We start from the raw sequence: 20,046 nt of genomic DNA on the forward strand, positions 1-20,046 counted from the left end.
ACTGTACTTGAGAAAAAATCTGAAGCAAAATATATATGGCATTCACAATTATTGACCTGAACTAGCCTACTGTTTCAGTTAGATTTTTTCTGGGGATACAGACAACCTATGACAGTCAGTGATGCTGTCAGTGATGGTGACAGTAGTTAGCAATAAGATCCCATCCACAGGGCACCTGCTGCAATTGTTTCCCACTTTTACCCACACTATTCAGAGCAGAGGTTGTTTGCCCTCTCATTTTGACTACCAGGGGTAGGCATCTAGATTCAGCCACGGGATGATTTTTGTCGAAGCGGATGGTCGGGGGGCCGGAACATCATTATAATAATTTGTACCCTGCAAATTGACCACAACTAAGTCCAAAAAGAGATGGTATTTGAAAATAACAATAATTTCATTTCTTGATTACATTGAGACATGATCACAGTACCAGTCAAAAGTTTGGACACACCTACTCACTCAAGGGTTTTTCTTTATTTTTACTATTTTCTACATTGTAGAATAATAGTGAAGACATCAAAACTATGAAATAACACATATGGAATCATGTAGTAACCAAAAAAGTGTTAAACAAATCAAAATATATTTTAGATTTTAGATTGTTCAAAGTAGCCACCCTTTGCCTTGATGACAGCTTTGCACACTCTTGGCATTCTCTCAACCAGCTTCATGAGGTAGTCACCAGGAATGCATTTCAATTAACAGGTGTGCATTCTTAAAAGTTAATTTGTGGAATTTGTTTTCTTCTTAATGCGTTTGAGCCAATCAGTTGTGTTGTGACAAGGTATTCAGAAGATAGCCCTATTTGGTAAAAGACCAAGTCCATATTATGGCAAGAACAGCTCAAATAAGCAAAGAGAAATGACAGCCCATCATTACTTTAAGACATGAAGGTCAGTCAATCTGGAAAATGTCAAGAACTTTTAAAGTTTCTACATGTGCAGTCGCAAAAACCATCAAGCGCTATGATGAAAATGGCTCTCATGAGGACCGCCAGAGGAATGGAACACCCAGAGATACCTCTGCTGCAGAGAATAAGTTCATTAGAGTTACCAGCCTCAGAAATTGCAGCCCAAATAAATGCTTCACAAAGTTCAAGTCACATACACATCTCAACATCAACAGAGGGAACTGTGTGAATCAGGACTTCATGGTCGAATTGCTGCAAAGAAACCACTACTGAAGGACACCAATACGAAGAAAGAGACCTGCTTGGGCCAAGAAACACGAGCAATGGACATTAGACCGGTGGAAATGTGTCCTTTGGTCTGGAGTCCAAATTGGAGATCTTTGGTTCCAACCGCCGTGTCTTTGTGAGACGCGGTGTGGGTGAACGGATTATCTCCGCATGTGTAGTTCCCACCGTAAAGCATGGAGGAGGAGGTGTTATGGTGTGGGGGTGCTTTGCTGGTGACACTGTCTGTGATTTATTTAGAATTCAAGGCACACTTAACCAGCATGGCTACCACTGCATTCTGCAGCGATACGCCATCACATCTGGTTTGGGCTTAGTGGGACTATCATTTGTTTTTCAACAGAACAATGACCCAACACACCTCCAGACTGTGTAAGGGTTATTTTACCATGGAGAGTGATGGAGTGCTGCATCAGATGACCTGGCCTCCGCAATCCCCCAACCTCAACCCAATTGAGATGGTTTGGGATGAGTCGGACGGCAGAGTGAAGGAAAAGCATCCATCAAGTGCTCAGCATATGTGGGAACTCCTTCAAGACTGTTGGAAAAGCATTCCAGGTGAAGCTGGTTGAGAGAATGCAAAGCTGTCATCAAGGCAAAGGGTGGCTATTTGAAGAATCTCAAATATAAAATATATTTTGATTTGTTTAACACTTTTTGGGTTACTACATGATTCCGTATGTGTTATTTCATAGTGTTGATGTCTTCACTATTATTCTACAATGTAGAAAATAGTAAAAAATAAAGAAAAACCCTGGAATGAGTAGGTGTGTCCAAACTTTTGACTGGTACAGTATATATAAATATTGTATTATTTTATTTATATCTAAACAACACAAAACTCCAAATTGATTTGGATATGATTTTCAGAACATTGCTATTTAGCTGACAACCACAGAGGGGCGCTAATTGTTGTGTGATGTGAACTTTAATTTAAAAACAATTCTACAATAATACAACTATGAAGCGGGTATGGCTGTAAATGTTGTAGTTATTTAATAAATCATGTTGTTTAAATTTAGTAATGCTTCAGTAGTTCTTATCGGGTTGTTGTTTTGCACCAATCTGAATCAGGCATTTATCTTGAGCCCCATGCCACCAAAAGCGTCACTAACGTGTGTCATACATATTCGAAGGACCCTTACGATAATTCAGAAAACTGACATTTGAATGCGCATTAACGTTGAACTTGTTTTATGCAACATTAATCACATTTTGTGCATGGAAATTAATTCTACGAAGACATAAAACGTTAATGGATATATTCTAATAAAGTGTGTCGTTGCTATGACAGGTGGAGGTTCTCTAGCCGAGAAGAAAATATTGCACGTAGCTAGCTGGTAAACAACTAGCTGGCTAGCCCGCTCACTTGCAGAGGGTGAAATCGACACCATTCACGTTAGAGGGGTGGCTGACTCAGTTTCGTTTCAGATATTTATATCAGAAAAGTGGGGAATCTTCCCATTTGTCGTTGCTAATAGCTAGCTCGGTGCTCGTGCTTAGTTGGCAATCAGGAGCTAGCTAGCTAACTAAGCTTAGCTGGCAGGCAGGAGAGTAGGGCTGTGGAATGGTCCGACTTGTTAACGTTAGTTAGCCAAACACAGCAACCAAGAGGTAAATACATACTTCTAGAATTACTTGTAATTGCCAAGCAATTGCTAATTATAATATATCTCCAATGAAGTAGTTAGAGCATATTACTGCAAAGTGCAAACAGATAAAATGCAAGCCAATTCATTTAATCATAATCAAGACAATACAAGCTAGTGACTTCATGTTATTTGTATATGCATGCATTTTTACTTGATGGATAAGCCACATCATTGTGACCCTATGTGATTCTGTCATAGGAGAATGAAGCAATTGCTTTTTAGCGTCCAAAGATATCTGGGCTATTGATGAAGAATATGCATTTAGACTGAATTACTTCATAACTTCCCTTACATTTTAGTTGCCATCGTATTACAATGTCAAAGCAAATGTAATCAGTGGGTTTGAACTCTAGTGGATTACCATGAAGCCAATGCAAATGCATCCCAACATATTTTAATGGTGTAAAGTGCATGTTCGACATATGCGTTCACATATCCGGGTCTTTTCAGATCAGTGCACATAGAGGAGAGGAAGCCACTTTACACCAGAGATACACTTTTGATTTCTAACCATATCTATCCCCCTTGTCTCCTCCTGACCCTACCCCCCCTCATCCCTCCTCAGCCATGATGAAGAGAAGGGGCGAGGCGGCCTCAGAGCCGCTGAAACGGAGTAAGAAACAACGCCTTGAGGATGCCAGCTCAGACGAGGAGTCGCCGCTACTGACAACCAGTCAGGGTAATCACCATCACATTGCTTTATACATAGTTCTCACTGTGCAATGATATTCAGGATTTGGCAAAATGTCACAGGCCATGACCTGTGTTTTTGTTTGTGTGTGTGCCTCCTCCTCCCAGACTCTAGTCAGAGTGACTCCCACAGCGACCCGGAAGACCACAGACCAGGTTTCTCTATGCCCACTATATCCCAGAATGCATCAGCCACAGACGATGCCAAACAGAGCGACGCCAACAAGTTCCCCATGTACAACAGCGTGTCGCAGAAACTCATGGTAAGATGACACTCACATGTGTCCCATTGACTTACAAAGATAAAACTATACGAGGGATCATGGATCCCAAAATGTTCCATCCCTCTTTATCCCTCCCTCACGTTTTTTTTCTTCTGTGTTCCCTTCTTCCTCCTCCAGGCCAAAATGGGTTTCCGTGAAGGTGAAGGTCTAGGTAAGTTTGGCCAGGGGCGCAAGGAGATCATCGAGGCGTCCACTCAGAGAGGGAGGAGGGGTCTGGGACTCACACTGCAGGGCTTCCAGGGAGAGCTCAACGTGGACTGGCAAGACGAAATTGAGGTATGACACAACCACAACATCATCACAGACATACAAACATACGCAAGCAGATAGCTTTGTCACACTGTCTTCTCATCAGATTAAAATAGGCTGTTAGGATGGGATATTTCCAAATTCTATGTACAGTCCACAGGAGAAAAGAATGCACTCACCAATGTAAACAACACCTTCTCTTTCTACCCCCTCCCTCATCCTCTTCCCCTCTCTCTCCCCCCTTCTTCCACCCGCTCTCTCTCCCCCCTCTATCTCTAGCCCAGTGCTGTAGAAGAGGTGAAGTGGTTCCCAGAATGCTCCACAGAGATCCCAGATGCAGATGAGTTGAGGGGGTGGATGGCTGTGGGACCGGTACACACACATGCGCGCTCGCACACAATTTTAACACACATTCTTCTCAATCTGTCATTCTCACGCACTATATGTTTTGGTCTATTTCAGAGGAAACTGAAGATTGAGGATGAGACAGACTTTTGCACAGAGGATCTTCTACACAGCCTTCTGAGGTGCAAGGTGAGCTACCTAAAGAACAACCCTCTATTCAACTGCAAGCAACACTACATCATCATCATCAGGATATTGATTCTATAATGGCATAAGTAAGTTATGGCAGTAAAAAGTGTGTGTGGTCTGCAGACGGTGTTTGACGATCTGGAGGGGGAGGAGATGAGGCGAGCTCGGACGCGCTCCAACCCCTACGAGACTATTAGAGGAGCCTTCTTCCTCAACAGGTAGTCTAACTTACTGAATAACACACTGATGTTCTAGCATCACACAAACACATGCTAGCTCACATTGTGCTAATGAAGCCCCTGGGCCCCTGTGCGTACAAAATATACCCCAGTTTTCCTGCAAAAGTTGGCATTTATAAAAAACTGAACATGTCCTTTCCTCCATGCAAACTTTAGACTCCTCAAACTCAACTCTGGACCTCAAAGCCAGTTCCACTGCTTTTTTTCATTGTTCCCTCTAATCAGGGACTGATTTAGACCCAGGTCGGTGCAACTAATTATCAGGTTGAACAGAAAATCAGCAGGTTCTGGACCTCGTAGGGTAAGAGTTGAATACCCGAGCTTTAGACCATGCGTACGCACATCTTGTAGTGGTTGAAGTATTGTATTGCAAGCAGGTAAGCAGGTCTTAAGTATTTTTTTGCAAATGGGGGATCTGATGACACGCTTATTCATAAAAACATAATAAAAAGATGCAGCCATTTGCCGTTAATGAGACGAGCGAAAACGAAGTGCTTTGTTTTTGGAATCTAAATAATTAGACATAGGAATCTATTTCCTATTTATTTATTTTTATAACCATTGCAGAATATATTCATCACCTTTTCTGTCCGTGATGGGTTCATAGTCCTGAAGTAGCCATACAACAAATTACCATGCGCATCTCTCTTTTAATTGGGCCTATGTAATAGATAGGCTATGCAATAGATAGGCTATGTATTTCCAGTTTTGGTATATGTGATCCCATAGGCAGCGTGGTTTATAGCCTACAGACACATTTAACAGGTGAACATCAAGACAGTTGATCTTTTACTTTGAAATATGTATACTACTATGTAGCCTACTGTAATTTCAATTTGTTGTGAGTAGCCTAGACAGTGTTTCAGAATTCACGGGCAGTCCAGCATATTTAGGTTGAGGGAGAAGTTGATGCAAAAGATTGTTGAATTAAAATTTTCTGCTGACAGGTCCACAACTATTTGCCATTGTTTTCTCTTTCTGTCACAGTCCTTTGCCAGATACAGCATAAATTACTGCAAAACATGTAAACCTTCTGCCAACAAAGTAAATAGACCGGTAGCTTATGTCAAATATTTGACAGTATGGGTAGGCTACAGTATTGCTGTGCGATAGGAGCGCGACATCACTGCCTAATTTAATCTGAGCCTATAACAAGGCAGGACATAGAAACCCAATAATCTATTGATTAACTAGATATTGAGCAACCTTTGCATAGAAGTGTGGGCTGTAGCGTACTTTTAAATTGTTTCCAATATACTACATGGTCAAAAGTATGTGGACAACCCTTCACATTAGTGGATTTGGCTATTTCAGCCACACTCGTTGCTGACAGGTGTATAAAATCGAGCACACAGCCATGCAATATCCATAGACAAACATTGGCAGTAGAATGGCCTTACTGAAGAGCTCAGTGACTTTCAATGTGGCACCGTCATAGGATGCCACCTTTCCAACAACTCAATTCGTCAAATTTCTGCCCTGCTAGAGCTGCCCCGGTCAACTGTAAGTGCTGTTATTGTGAAGTGGAAACATCTAGGCGCAACAGCGGCTCAGCCGCGAAGTGGTAGGCCACACAAGCTCACAGAACGGGACCGCTGAAGCGCATAGCACGTAAAAATCGTCTGTCCTCGGTTGCAATACTCACTACCGAGTTCCAAACTGCCTCTGGAAGCAACGTCAGCGAAATAACTGTTAGTCTGGATCTTCATGAAATGGGTTTCCATGGCCGAGCAGCCGCACCCAAGTCTAAAATCACCATGCGCAATGCCAAGCGTGTGGTGTAAAGCTCGCCGCCATTGTACTCTGGAGCAGTGGAAACGCGTTCTCTGGAGTGAAGAATCACGCTTCACCATCTGGCAGTCCGACTGACAAATTTAGGTTTGGGGGATGCCAGGAGAACGCTACCTGCCCCAATGCATAGTGCCAACTGTACAGTTGGGTGGAGGAGGAATAATGGTCTGGGGCTGTTTTTATGGTTTCGGGCTAGGCCCCTTAGTTCCAGTGAAGGGAAATCTTAATGCTACAGGATATAATGACATTCTAGACGATTCTGTGCATCCAACTTTGTGGCAACAGTTTGGGGAAGGCCCTTTCCTGTTTCAGCATGACAATGCCCCTGTGCACAAAGCGAGGTCCATACAGAAATGGTTTGTCGAGATCGGTGTGGAAGTACTTGACTGGCCTGCACAGAGCCCTGACCTCAACCCCATCGAACACCTTTGGGATAAATTGGAACGTCGACTGCGAGCCAGGCCTAATCGCCCAACATCAGTGCCCAACCTCACTAATGCTCTTGTGGCTGAATGGAAGCAAGTCCCTGCAGCAATGTTCCAACATCTAGTGGAAAGCCTTCCCAGAATAATGGAGGCTGTTATAGCAGCAAACGGGGGACCAACTCCATATTAATGCCCATGATTTTGGAATGAGATGTTCAATGAGCAGGTGTCCACATACCTTTGTTAATGTAGTGTACAATCAGTCTTGCAGAATGCGCAGGCAGGCACTCGCTATAGGCAGCATGCATGTTTAGTTTAAAAAAGTAATGGAAAAATATCAAAATATTCTGCCCACACGGGCCACACCTCTACAGAAATGTGATCAAATGCCTTTGCATTTTCTTTTACAAACTGCCGTAGCCTAATTCAAATAGTGACAAATGATACAGCAAATAAAGGGCGTTATTGTCACCATAAAAGGTGAGTGGAGGGTGTTTTCCGGGCAGAGCTTTAATGCTGCGTACAGTGCATTCGGAAAGTATTCCGACCTCTAGAAATGTTCCACATTTTGTTACGTTACAGCCTTATTCTAAAATGGATTAAATAGTTTTTTCCCCTCATCGATCTACACACAATACCCCATAATGACAAAGCAAAAACAGGTTTGTAAGACATTTTTGCAAATTTATAAAGAATAAACAGAAATATTACATTTACATAAGTATTCAGACTCTTTACTCAGTACTTTGTTGAAGCACCTTTGGCAGCGATTACAGCCTCACCTGTATTTGGGGAGTTTCTCCCATTCTTCCCAGCAGATCCTCTCAAGCTCTGTAAGGTTGGATGGGGAGCGTTGCTGCACAGCTATTTTCAGGTCTCTCCAGGGATGTTCGATCGGGTTCAAGTCCGGGCTATGGCTGGGCCACTCAAGGACATTCAGAGACTTGTCCCGAAGCCACTCCTGCGTTGTCTTGGCTGTGTGCTTAGGGTTGTTGTCCTGTTGGAAGGTGAACCTTCGCCCCAGTCTGAGGTCCTGAGCACTCTGGAGCAGGTTTTCATCATAGATCGCTCTCTACTTGCTCCGTTAACCTTTCCCTCAACCTCCCAGTCCCTGCCGCTGACAAACATCCCCACAGCATGATGATGCCACCATCATGCTTCAACGTAGGGATGGTGCCAGGTTTCCTCCAGACGTGACGCTTGGCATTCAGGCCAAAGAGTTCAATCTTGGTTTCATCAGACCAGAGAATCTTGTTTCTCATGGTCTGAGAGTCCTTTAGGTGCCTTTTGGCAAACTCCAAGCGGGCTGTCATGTGCCTTTTACTGAGGAGTGGCTTCCGTCTGGCATACCATAAAGGCCTGATTGGTGGAGTGCTGCAGAGATGGTTGTCCTTCTGAAAGGTTCTCCCATCTCTGGAGAGGAACTCTGGAGCTCTGTCAGACCTCCCTGACCAAGGCCCTTCTCCCCCGATTGCTCAGTTTGGCCGGGCAGCCAGCTCTAGGAAGAGTCTTGATGGTTCCAAATTTCTTCCATTTAAGAATGATGGAGGCACTGTGTTCTTGTGGACCTTCAATGCTGCAGAAATGTTTTGGTACCCTTCCCCAGATCTGTGCCTCGACATAATCCTGTCTCGGAGCTCTACGGACAATTCCTTCAACCTCATGGCTTGGTTTTTGCTCTGACAGGCACTGTCAACTGTGGGACCTTATATAGACAGGCGTGTGCGTTTCCAAATCATGTCCAATCAATGGAATTTACCACAGGTGGACTCCAAGTTGTAGAAACATCTCAATGATGATCAATGGAAACAGGATGCACCTGAGCTCAATTTCGAGTCTCATAGCAAAGGGTCTGAATACTTATGTAAATAAGGTATTTCTGTTTATTTTAAAAACATTTGCTAACATTTCTAAAAACCTGTTTTTGCTTTTTCATTATGGGGTATTGTGTGTAGATTGAGGAAAAAATATAATTTAATCCATTTTAGAATAAGGCTGTAATGTAACAAAATGTGGAAAAAGGGAAGGGTCTGAATACTTTCCGAATGCACTGTATGCAAGTTTATAAATCTCAATATTTTTTGACGTACGTATTCTTTTCAGAAATGGTGCACGCAGATATTTAGTGTGAAATTTACGCAACGGTTATAAATGAAGCCCCTGACTTTTTACTTACAGTAGCTGATAATAATGACTCACTTATCTGTTGTGTGTGTTTGTTTTCTCTGTAGAGCGGCTATGAAGATGGCCAACATGGACCACGTCTTTGACGGCATTTTCACCAACCCAAAGGATTCACAAGGGGTGAGTGACCCTTTCCATTCACACTTGATCTAATCAATGAAAGTGACATGTAGCAAATGCATATTTGGTAGATATTTGTGACAGGTTTCCAGCTGTTACATGATAAAGGTGTGTTTTTTTCCGTGTTTCTCCCCATGCAGAAGCCCCAGACGCGAGACCGCGAGGGGGAGCTGCTGTATTTCGGGGACGTGTGCGCGGGGCCGGGGGGCTTCTCAGAGTACATCCTGTGGAGGCGGCGTTGGCATGCCAAGGGATTCGGCATGACCCTCAAAGGACCCTGCGACTTCAAACTGGAAGACTTCTACGCTGCGCCCAGCGAACTGTTTGAACCCTACTATGGTATGTACCATGGTGTACCCCATGTGCTGAGTGTCAACAATGGTGCAGACTTCACACCAAGTTTCTATCAGAGAGGAAGAAAACATGGCTGAACAAATACAAAAAAAGTCTTATGGTCAAATGTAAAAAATATGTAATTTCTCCTCTACTTCCTCCATCTCCTCTTTTCACTCTCCCTGTGGCTCAGGTGAAAACGGGGTGGACGGGGATGGTGACATCACTCGTCCGGAGAACATCAGTGCGTTCCGGAATTTTGTCATGGAGAGTACAGAGAGGAGAGGACTGCACTTCCTCATGGCTGACGGGGTGAGTTGGAGTCTTCATCGCACTGTCATCATTGGCCAAAGGCGTAGTGAGACGTGTTTGATTGGTGGGGTGGGTTGTTGAGCTCATCTCTGTTTTCTGATTGGTAGGGGTTCTCAGTGGAGGGGCAGGAGAACATCCAGGAGATTCTGAGCAAACAACTGCTGCTCTGTCAGTTCCTCACCGCAATGTCTGTACTACGGACAGGTACGTCTGTCTATCTGTCTGTTTGTCTGTCTCTTACTATCCAGAAGTGTAAGGACAGTGAGTGACTGTTGTGTTCTCTGTCTCCCCCAGGTGGTCACTTCCTGTGTAAGACCTTTGACCTGTTCACACCGTTCAGTGTGGGGCTGGTGTACCTGCTCTACCTCTGCTTCGACAGGGTGTCCCTCTTCAAACCCATTACCAGCAGGCCCGCCAACTCCGAGAGGTGTGTGTGTAAATGCTGTTATTAAGGCCAATACTATATACCTCGACCAATACCTATTAGCTATGTTCTGACATTATATCCTTGGTTTTCAGATACATAGTGTGTCGCGGTCTGAAGCCTGGTTCAGATCCGGTCAGGGAGTACATGTTCACGGTCAACCTGAAGCTCAACCACCTGAGGAACTCGGAGTCTGATGTCAACGAGGTGATGCCCATCGAACTCATCAAAGGAGACACTGAGTTCTATAACCACATGATCAACTCTAACGAGAGGTAGAAAGACACACGCACACATGACACACACATACACACAAATAAACACAGGCTTTATAATCATCCATGTCTCCCTGCAGCCACTGTGTAGTCCAGATCAAAGCCCTGGCTAAGATCCATGCCTACGTCTTAGACACGTGAGTTACCTACTCCCTCCCTTCTACTGTTCAAATCAGTGCAAACGTGTTGGAATGTAGTGTACCTGCATGTGCAAGTACAATCTGACTGTGTTGTGTATTGTCAGGACCCTGTCAGAGGCCAGGCAGGCTGATATTCGTAAGGAGTGTCTGAAGCTTTGGGGGGTGAGTAGTACTGAGGAGTTAGTGAGGGCTGGTTAGTGTGTATAGAGACGGGTATCTGAGCAGTTCAATCACCTATCTTGATAGCACTCACTAGTTATTTGTTTCTTTCTCTCTCTCTCTCTCTCTCTGTTTAGATCCCTGATAAGGCCAGAGTCACTCCCGTCTCCTCAGACCCCAATTCTAAATTCTATGAGCTGATGAAGGTGAGATTGTGGCCTCCCATCCCTTATCTAGATAGGGTTTTTATCACCATGTGTGTGATCATGTATTAGTAGAATTTAACGTTCTCTCTCTCTGTCTCTCTCTTTTTCTTTGTCTATGTCTCTCAGGGTTCTGACATCGAGTTGTTGAACTCCAAACCCACCCCTCTGAGCTCCACCACTCTGGATAAGGTTCACCATGTCCTGGACTACCGGTGCATTGTGGGAGGAGGGGAACAGCTCTTCCTGTTAGGTCTAGGGGTGAGAGAGAGCAGACACCACTCTGGACCTGGGCCATGATCATCTCAGCAGTAGTTCTCTTGTTATTCACAAATAGACATGTGAATCCCATTCTTCTCATGCCTCTCTCTCTACAGAAGTCTCAGATCTACATGTGGGACGGCAAGCATCCTCTGCGCTGGAGGAAGCTGGAGAACTTCAAGCTGGAGCTGCCCAGAGAGACCCTGCTCAGTGTAGAGATTGTCCAGGAGCTGAAGGGAGAGGTGAGAGAGGAGAGGAAGGGATGGTGAAGAGTGGGGGAGTTGAATAGGGGAAGGAGAAGGAAGAGAGGAAGTAATTACTATGGTTGTTTACCTTTTTCTGATTGTTTGTTGAACACAGGGTAAAGCCCAGCGCAGGATCAACGCAGTACACGTGCTAGATGCCCTGGTTCTCAACGGCACTGACGTACGGGTCCAGCACTTCAACCAACGGTGAGGCAACAACTCTAACCTTCACCCAGGGGTGAAAGTAGATTTAACGGAGTGGCTGCGGATCTGACTTTTCTGGACCCCTCTTTCCGACAGCTAAAGTCCCAAAGCTGCGCATGTGCGGGCTTCTCTACGCACAGACTCTGCTCTACTCCTAGAGAACGGGCTACTCTTTCGCGTGGTGCTCATTTACTAAAGTTAGATCAGCATATATAACTTTATTGTAAAATAGAAAACACCACCTAATTTCTTATGAGATTTTAGGATGATTGTGCGACTGGTGAAATGTTTCTCATGCAGCCTAAACTCGACAGCGTGCGCCACTAGGCAAAATATGTGCTTATATTTAAACTGAACACAGGTAGGTTATGCTACAGTTTAACATCTGCTCTAAAATTCTCTCACTGTACATTATTCAAAACAACACTGTAGGCTACTTCGAAACAACTCTGTATAACTCAAGAAGATCTAAATGCATATCCCCATGACACTGATTGAGGTCAAATGGTTGGTATGCAGATGCTGCATGGATGTTTCACTGGTAAAACTTGAAGAATTATCTTTCACCATTGACAGTGAGAAATGTCAAGGGAGGGTGACCACACAAATGTGTGTGTAAAGTAGAGGTAAAGAAAAGTGTGTAAAACGTGATTTGGATCTTCAGCTCTGTGGAAAAGGGATCCATGGGGGTGGGACAGGGTGGTTACCTACGGATCCGCAGCCTCTGCCTAGATTTACATTTTGGATAGAAAATTCTGGGCCTAATAGTACCAGACTGTACCGGCTTACTTTCACCCCTGCCTTCACCTTATCTGGTGATCACATGTATTGTTGCTGAACTGTGGTCACTGTGTCCACAGAATCCAGATGGCAGAGAAGTTTGTGAGGGCCGTGTCCAAGCCAAGCCGACCAGACATGAACCCTATCAGGTAACAACCCTACACTCTTACTTTTTTCTGCTTGAATAAGAATAAATATAAGGGGAAGAGTTCTAATGTTTCTCTGCTTTTCTCATCAGAGTGAAGGAGGTGTACAGGCTGGAGGAGATGGAGAAGATCTTTGTCAGGTATGAGAAGGTTATTGCTATTGCCATAGTCAACATTTTAGAGAGGGAGAACTCTGCATTAGTTTAATCATGAATGTATAAGTAAATGAACGAATATTCCTGAACCTCCTAGACTGGAAATGAAGGTGACTAAGAGTTCAGGAGGAGTCCCTCGTCTGTCCTATACTGGCCGGGATGACCGCCACTTCCTCCCAAATGGCCTATACATCATAAAAACTGTCAACGGTATGTACTGTAGCTAAGGTGACATACAGTGCATTCGGAAAGTATTAAGACCCCTTTACTTTTTCCACATTTTGTTACATTACAGCCTTATTCAAAAATGGATTACACATTTTTTCCTCATCAATCTACACACAATACCCCATAATGACAAAGCAAAAACAGGTTTTTAGAAACTTTTGCTAATTTATTAAAAATTAAAAACGGAAATATCACATTTACATAAGTATTCAGACAAGTATTCAGACCCTTTACTCAGTACTTTGTTGAAGCACCTTTGGCAGCGATTACAGCCTTGAGTCTTCTTGGGTATGACACTGCAAGCTTGGCACACCTGTATTTGGGGAGTTTCTCCCATTCTTCTCTGCAGATCCTCTCAAGCTCTGTCAGGTTGGATGGGGAGCATCGCTGCACAGCTATTTTCAGGTCTCTCCAGAGATGTTAGATCGGGTTCATGTCTGGGCTCTGGCTGGGCCACTCAAGGACATTCAGAGACTTGTCCCGAAGCCACTCCTGTGTTGTCTTGGCTGTATGCTTAGGGTTGTTGTCCTGTTGGAAGGTGAACCTTCGCCCCAGTCTGAGGTTCTGAGCGTTCTGGAGCAGGTTTTCATCAAGGATCTCTCTGTATTTTGCTCCGTTCATCTTTCTCTCGATCCTGACTAGTCTCCCAGTCCCCACCGCTGAAAAACATCCCCACAGCATGATGCTGCCACCAACATGCTTCAACGTAGGGATGGTGCCAGGTTTCCTCCAGACGTGACGCTTGGCATTCAGGCCAAAGATTTCAGTCTTGGGTTTCATCAGACCAGAGAATCTTGTTTATCATGGTCTGATAGTTCTTTAAGTGGCCTTTTGGCAAACTCCAAGCAGACTGTCATGTGCCTTTTACTGAGGAGTGGCTTCCGTCTGGCCACTCTACCATAAAGGCCTGATTGGTGGAGTGCTGCAGAGATGGTTGTCCTTCTGGAAGGTTCTCCCATCTCCACAGAGGAACTCTGGAGCTCTGTCAGAGTGACCATCGGGTTCTTGGTCACTTCCCTGACCAAGGCCCTTCTCCCCCGATTGCTCAGTTTGGCTGGGCGGCCAGCTCTAGGAAGAGTTTTGGTGGTTCCAAACGTCTTCCATTTAAGAATGATTGAGGCCACTGTGTTCTTGGGGACCTTCAATGCTGCAGAAATGTTTGGTACCCTTCCCCAGATCTGTGCATCGACACAATCCTGTCTCGGAGCTCTGTACGGACAATTCCTTCGACCTCATGGCTTGGTTTTTGCTCTGACATGCACTGTTAACTGTGGGACCTTATATAGACAAGTGTGTGCCTTTCCAAATCATGTCCAATCAATGGAATTTACCACAGGTGGACTCCAATCAAGTTGTAGAAACATCTCAAGGGTGATCAATGGAAACAGGATGCACCTGAGCTCAATTTCGAGTCTCATATCAAAGGGTCTGAATACTTATGTAAATAAGGTAATTCTGTTTTAAAAAATATATAAATTAGCAAAAATGTCTAAAAACCTGTTTTGGTGTTTGCATTATAATAATAATAATAATATGCCATTTAGCAGACGCTTTTATCCAAAGCGACTTACAGTCATGCGTGCATACATTTTTGTGTATGGGTGGTCCCGGGGATCGAACCCACTACCTTGGCGTTACAAGCGCCGTGCTCTACCAGCTGAGCTACAGGGGACCACCATTATGGGGTATTGTGTGTAGCTTGATGAGTAAAATAATGTAACGAATGCACTGTATATTATAGAAGAGCATCAATGGTAGGAGAGTGTGGATTTATGTACACTGAACAAAAATATAAACGTAACATGTAAAGTGTTGGTCCCATGTTTCATGAGCTGAAATAAAAGATCCCAGACATTTTCCATATGCACAAAAAGCTAATTTCTCTCAAATGTTGTGGCCAAATTTCTTTACATCCCTGTTAGTGAGAATTTCTCCTTTGCCAAGATAATCCATCCACCTGACAGGTGTGGCATATCAAATAGCTGATTTAAACAGCATGATCATTACACAGGTGCACCTTGTGCTGGGGACAATGGAAGGCCTCTCTAAAATGTGCAGTTTTGACACAAAACACAATGCCACAGATGTTTCAAGTTTTGAGGGAGCATGCAATTGGCATGCTTACTGCAGGAATGTCCACTAGAGCTGTTGCCAGATAATTACATGTTAATTTCTCTACCATAAGCCGACTCCAACGTTGTTTTAGAGAATTTGGCAGTCTCAAAACCGCAGACCACATGTATGGTGTCGTGTGGGCGAGTGTTTTGCTGATGTCAACTTTGTGAACCGAGTGCCCCGTGGTGGCGGTAGGGTTATGGTATCGGCAGGCATAAGCTACGGACAACGAACACAATTGCATTTTATTGATGGCAATTAGAATGCACAGATATACCGTGACAAGATCCTGAGGCCCAGTTGTCGTGCCATTCATCCGCCGGCATCACCATGTTTCAGCATGATAATGCATGGCCCAATGTCGCAAGGATCTGTAAACAATTCCTGGAAGCTGAAAATATCGGTTATTCCATGGCCTGCATACTCACCAGACATGTCACACATTGAGCACGTTTGGGATGCTCTGGGTTGACGTGTATGACAGCGTGTTCCAGTTCCCACCAATATCCAACAACTTCGCACAGCCATTGAAGAGGAGTGGGACAACATTCCACAAGCCACAATCAACAGCCTGATCAACTCTATGCGAAGGAGATGTGTCGCGCTGCACGAGGCAAATGGTGAACACTAGATACTGACTGGTTTTCTGATCCACGCCCCTACCTTTAAAAAAAAAAGTTATCTGTGACCATCAGAAGCATATCTGTATTCCCAGTCATGTGAAATCCATAGATTAGGGCCTAATTTATTTATTTCAATTGATTGATTTCCTTATATGAACTGTAACTCAGTAAAATCTTTGAAATTGTTTAATGTTGCGTTTATATATATTTTTTTGTCTTCTTTTTAATACATTTACAAACATTTATAAAAACCTGTTTTTGCTTTGTCAAAAAAATAATCTGTTTTTAGAATTGGATTGTAATTAAATGTTTGGTGCCAACATGAGCAGTTTGCCAAACTCTGTGGCTCTCTGAGGCAGCTCTCCATGTAATTATTTTACATAGACCACTCTCTCTCCTCTCTATTTCTAAAAACCTTTTTGCTTTTTCATTATGTGGCATTGTGTTTAGAGTGATGAGGGGGAAAACCTATTGAATACATTTTTGAATAACGCTGTAATGTAACTAAATGTGGAAAAAGTAAAGGGGTCTGAATAATTTCAGAATGCACTGTATATGTGTGTGAAAGAGAAAGGTGGAGCATTTCTGCTCTAGGATGCAGGACTCAGGATGTTTTCTCACAGACATTTCTCTTCCTGTGACGTGCAGACCCCTGGACGATGGCGTACAGTAAGAACTCCAAGAGGAAGTTTTTCTTCAACAAGATGACTAAACAGTCCACCTACAACCTGCCAGCCAACTCTGTGGCCCCCTTCCAGTGCGTACCGCTATGCACCGGTCTCAAATCTGTGTGGTAGACTAAGATATGTGCGACAAGGAATTGTCTGAATGTTTCTGCATCTGAACCTAGTCTACTCTAGACAGTGGGTCTCAAACCTCTCCTCTGGGACACCCAGACATTTCACAGTTGTGTTGTAGCCCCGAACTACCTCACCTCAAGGGTTTGATGATTAGTTGACAAGTTGAATCAGGAGTGCTAGCTCTTGAATAGATCAAATACATGGAACGGCTGGGGGTCCCAAAGGAGAGGTATGAAATGGATTGAAAGGTTATTGAACTGAATCTGTTGTTTCTAATTTGTGTGTGTATGTCTCCTCAGCGTCTGCCATACGGAGCGTCTGTTCTGGGCGTGGGAGGACGGGGTCAGAGTTCACGACTCTCAGACGCGGGTTGACCCTGAGAAGCTGTCTAAGGACAATGTGCTTTCCTTCATCCACCAGCACTACCAGCCCTGAGCCACCAGGGGGAGCCCCCCCAGACACATAGAATATTGCCATAGACAGATAACAGTACCCTGCACAGGGTTTGGCAAACTGCCATTCACAAAATGTTCATGGGCGCTATTTTGGCTTTAAAAAAACATTTGAGGTTAGAATTGGATTGTAATTAAATATTTGGTGCCAACATGAAGGACAGTTTGCCAAACTCTGTGGCTCTCTGAGACAGCTCTCCCTGTAATTATTTTACATAGACCACGCTCTCTCCTCTCTACTGCCCCAAGTTCTATGTATCAGATCAGATCCACTGTACAGAATGCAGCTTAGAATTGATTTTAATACTTTATGACGAAAACAAACATTGACAAGCTGTCACATTACGTGTTGCATTGCATGCTCCTATTTTTTCTATTGATTCCATGCCCCCCGTCCCTTTGCTTGTATTCATGCCATGCCTCCATGATTTGCAGTGTGTTTGTGTACAAGATGCTGTGGTGTACTCTGATCTAGAACCTCTCTCGGAAGCTCACACACTACATATGTTTTTATCTGGAACTGAAAATCTCCCATTGTGCCTTTTTAAAGGGATACTTTGGGATTTTGGCAATGAGGCCCTGTATCTACTTCCCCAGAGTCAGATGAACTTGTGGATACCATTTTTATGTCTCTGTGTTCAGTATGAAGGAAGTTAGAGGTAGTTTCCCTTTAAGGCACTACACTATATGTCCCGGTATGCCTGACTTGCAAAACTTTGTATCAATAATCTGAGTCCAACCATCTCACCCACCCAGCTTGTTTTTACCCTCTAAGTTCTCTACAGGAGTGCCTGGCCAGTCATGCTCTCCTCCTTTAAGCAACAACCAAACCTTTGTACACATGGGGAGTGGTGTGATGTAGCATAGCTAGGACCCAGAGCAGGGTTGGGGTCAATTCTGGTCAATTCAGAAAGTAAACCAAATTCCAATTCCATATTTTCCCACATCAAAAAGCGTTGCAGAGAATTGGAATGGAATTTACCCCAACCCTGGCCAGGGAAAACTCCTGGCCTTCATTAAAACACTGGGTTATATCAAATACAGCCTTTCCTTCCATTCATTATAGCCTGTCTGTCTAGGGGCTTATTGGGGGTTTCAGGTTTTGGAACTTTTTACCTGTCGTCACCCTGTGTTTATTTTGTTGCATCCTGTTGCCTTGCTCCGCTTATCCTAGTTTTGTTTAGTTTGTGAAATGTTAAAGATGAGGTAACTTTTTTCTTTGTTATGTTTCATCCCTGTTGATGATAATGTAGTAATAAAAAGAAAAGTTTGTTCTTCCCAGAAACCTTTTTTCCAGGCCCAGTTGTCCTTTGCATGCACAATCACTCTCCTGTCTTCTACCATAGCTGATGTGGTGAATGTTCTGCCACAAAATGTCTGGATGCTACATATTGGCAGTGATCGAGTTATCCTACTATGAAACATGATACATAAATATGATCCATTTATCATAGGCTTATAGAAGAGAGCTTTGCCTCTGTATGTCATTAAGTTAGTTGATTCTGATTAGCAATAGAATGGTCAACTAGAGAACACAGATATTTGAGATGCATTCTTTATTTTTTTTATGTTCAGACATAACAAAATAACAATGTTCAGACATGCCAAGCATGTAATTATCTTCATTAATTTACAATAAACATATATAAACGTATTGCCTCAGGTGAGGGATCAAAATTATGTGAAGCTGGCTGCAGGTAGGAAGGCTTTCATGCGTATCAAACATTGCTAAAAATGCAATGCCTGAACAAAAAAAGGCCATGGGGAGATTCATTTTGGCACCAAAGGCTTGAATGAATTAAGACGTGAACAAAAACACATACACCCCACCCTTATTCTAATGGTATACAGTATATGTCGCCCTGTGCCCATATTGACAAAGCATTTCCGAGTAGGAGGGCTCATACTCCGAGACGCTTTGTAAATACAGACCCTTGCAAAATGATGTCAGAGATAAAGTCAAGTCTCAGTCTCTCAGGTTTGGGTGATTTATCTACAAAGACAAAGTCTTAGCGGTCATTGACCACAATGCAAAGCATCATTTGGGCAACAGTCTGAGAACACAATCCCAGGGTGCACTATGTAAACCCATTGAGAAGTAGTCTTTTCATACCCTCATCATAGCTCAACGCAGGAGCACAACGTGCAAGGAAGTCAAAGGAAGAATTGTATACTCTGTCACACTTGATGAAGAGTTAATGATTTACATAAGCATTGTGCATGATTGTGCTTTCATGAGTTGTCCTTAACAGACCATCAGTAACCATTGAAGCGTAGTAAGAGTATACCACAGTCTGTATGATGGGGAAGGCAAAGCTCAGCACCCAGGAGATGATGATGTGGATGACTTGGCAACGAACATCCAATTTGTAGTGGCTCAACAAATTAGGCGATTTGAGTACCAAAGCTTGACAGAGCAGAGGTACCGGTGAGCAGAGTGCGAATTACGAGGGGGGGATAAACCCCCCTGAAAGAGAGATGAGCCCCCGTAAATTAAACAAAAGTCATAACTTTAGGGGGACTGTAAATAATGCTAATTTACCAGTGGTGTAAAGTACTTAAGTAAAAATACTTTGAAGTACTACTTAAGTAGTTTTTTGGGGTATCTGTACTTTACTACTTATATTTTTGACAACTTTTACTTGTACTCCACTACATTCCTAAATAAAATAATGTACTTTTTCCTCCATACATTTCCCTGACACCAAAAAGTAATCGTTACATTTGAAATGCTCAGGCAGGACATCAATATGGTCCAATTCACACACCTATCAATATAACGCGTTGTCATCCCTGCTGCCTCTGATCTGGCGGACTCACTAAACACA

At 43.5% G+C, this 20,046-nt stretch overlaps 1 protein-coding gene across 1 annotated transcript; it reads left to right on the forward strand.

Moving 5' to 3' along the window:
* Positions 1 to 2,333: 2,333 nt before the first annotated feature.
* Positions 2,334 to 18,490, forward strand: cmtr1 (cap methyltransferase 1). Its single transcript, XM_041860379.2, has 24 exons — positions 2,334 to 2,809; positions 3,413 to 3,526; positions 3,646 to 3,800; positions 3,939 to 4,097; positions 4,350 to 4,442; positions 4,533 to 4,604; positions 4,728 to 4,822; positions 9,291 to 9,363; positions 9,504 to 9,702; positions 9,890 to 10,008; positions 10,116 to 10,212; positions 10,303 to 10,435; positions 10,528 to 10,707; positions 10,788 to 10,844; positions 10,952 to 11,009; positions 11,144 to 11,212; positions 11,339 to 11,470; positions 11,587 to 11,712; positions 11,831 to 11,922; positions 12,780 to 12,848; positions 12,938 to 12,985; positions 13,098 to 13,210; positions 16,615 to 16,723; positions 17,066 to 18,490. The coding sequence occupies exons 2-24, from the start codon at positions 3,415 to 3,417 to the stop codon at positions 17,199 to 17,201; spliced, it is 2,496 nt and encodes an 831-aa protein (XP_041716313.2). The 5' UTR covers positions 2,334 to 2,809; positions 3,413 to 3,414; the 3' UTR covers positions 17,202 to 18,490.
* The last annotated feature ends 1,556 nt before the right edge of the window (positions 18,491 to 20,046 follow it).

This window comes from Coregonus clupeaformis, chromosome 33, assembly GCF_020615455.1.
Source record: "Coregonus clupeaformis isolate EN_2021a chromosome 33, ASM2061545v1, whole genome shotgun sequence".
Lineage (NCBI taxonomy): Eukaryota > Metazoa > Chordata > Actinopteri > Salmoniformes > Salmonidae > Coregonus > Coregonus clupeaformis.

Excerpts from the sequence above, each read along its gene's own strand:
- cmtr1 (XM_041860379.2), top strand. The coding sequence starts at position 3,415 with ATGATGAAGAGAAGGGGCGAGGCGGCCTCAGAGCCGCTGAAACGGAGT. Across the intron at positions 11,010-11,143 it reads AGTGTCTGAAGCTTTGGGGG|ATCCCTGATAAGGCCAGAGT; the intron begins GTGAGTAGTACT and ends CTCTCTGTTTAG. Across the intron at positions 11,713-11,830 it reads TCCAGGAGCTGAAGGGAGAG|GGTAAAGCCCAGCGCAGGAT; the intron begins GTGAGAGAGGAG and ends TGTTGAACACAG.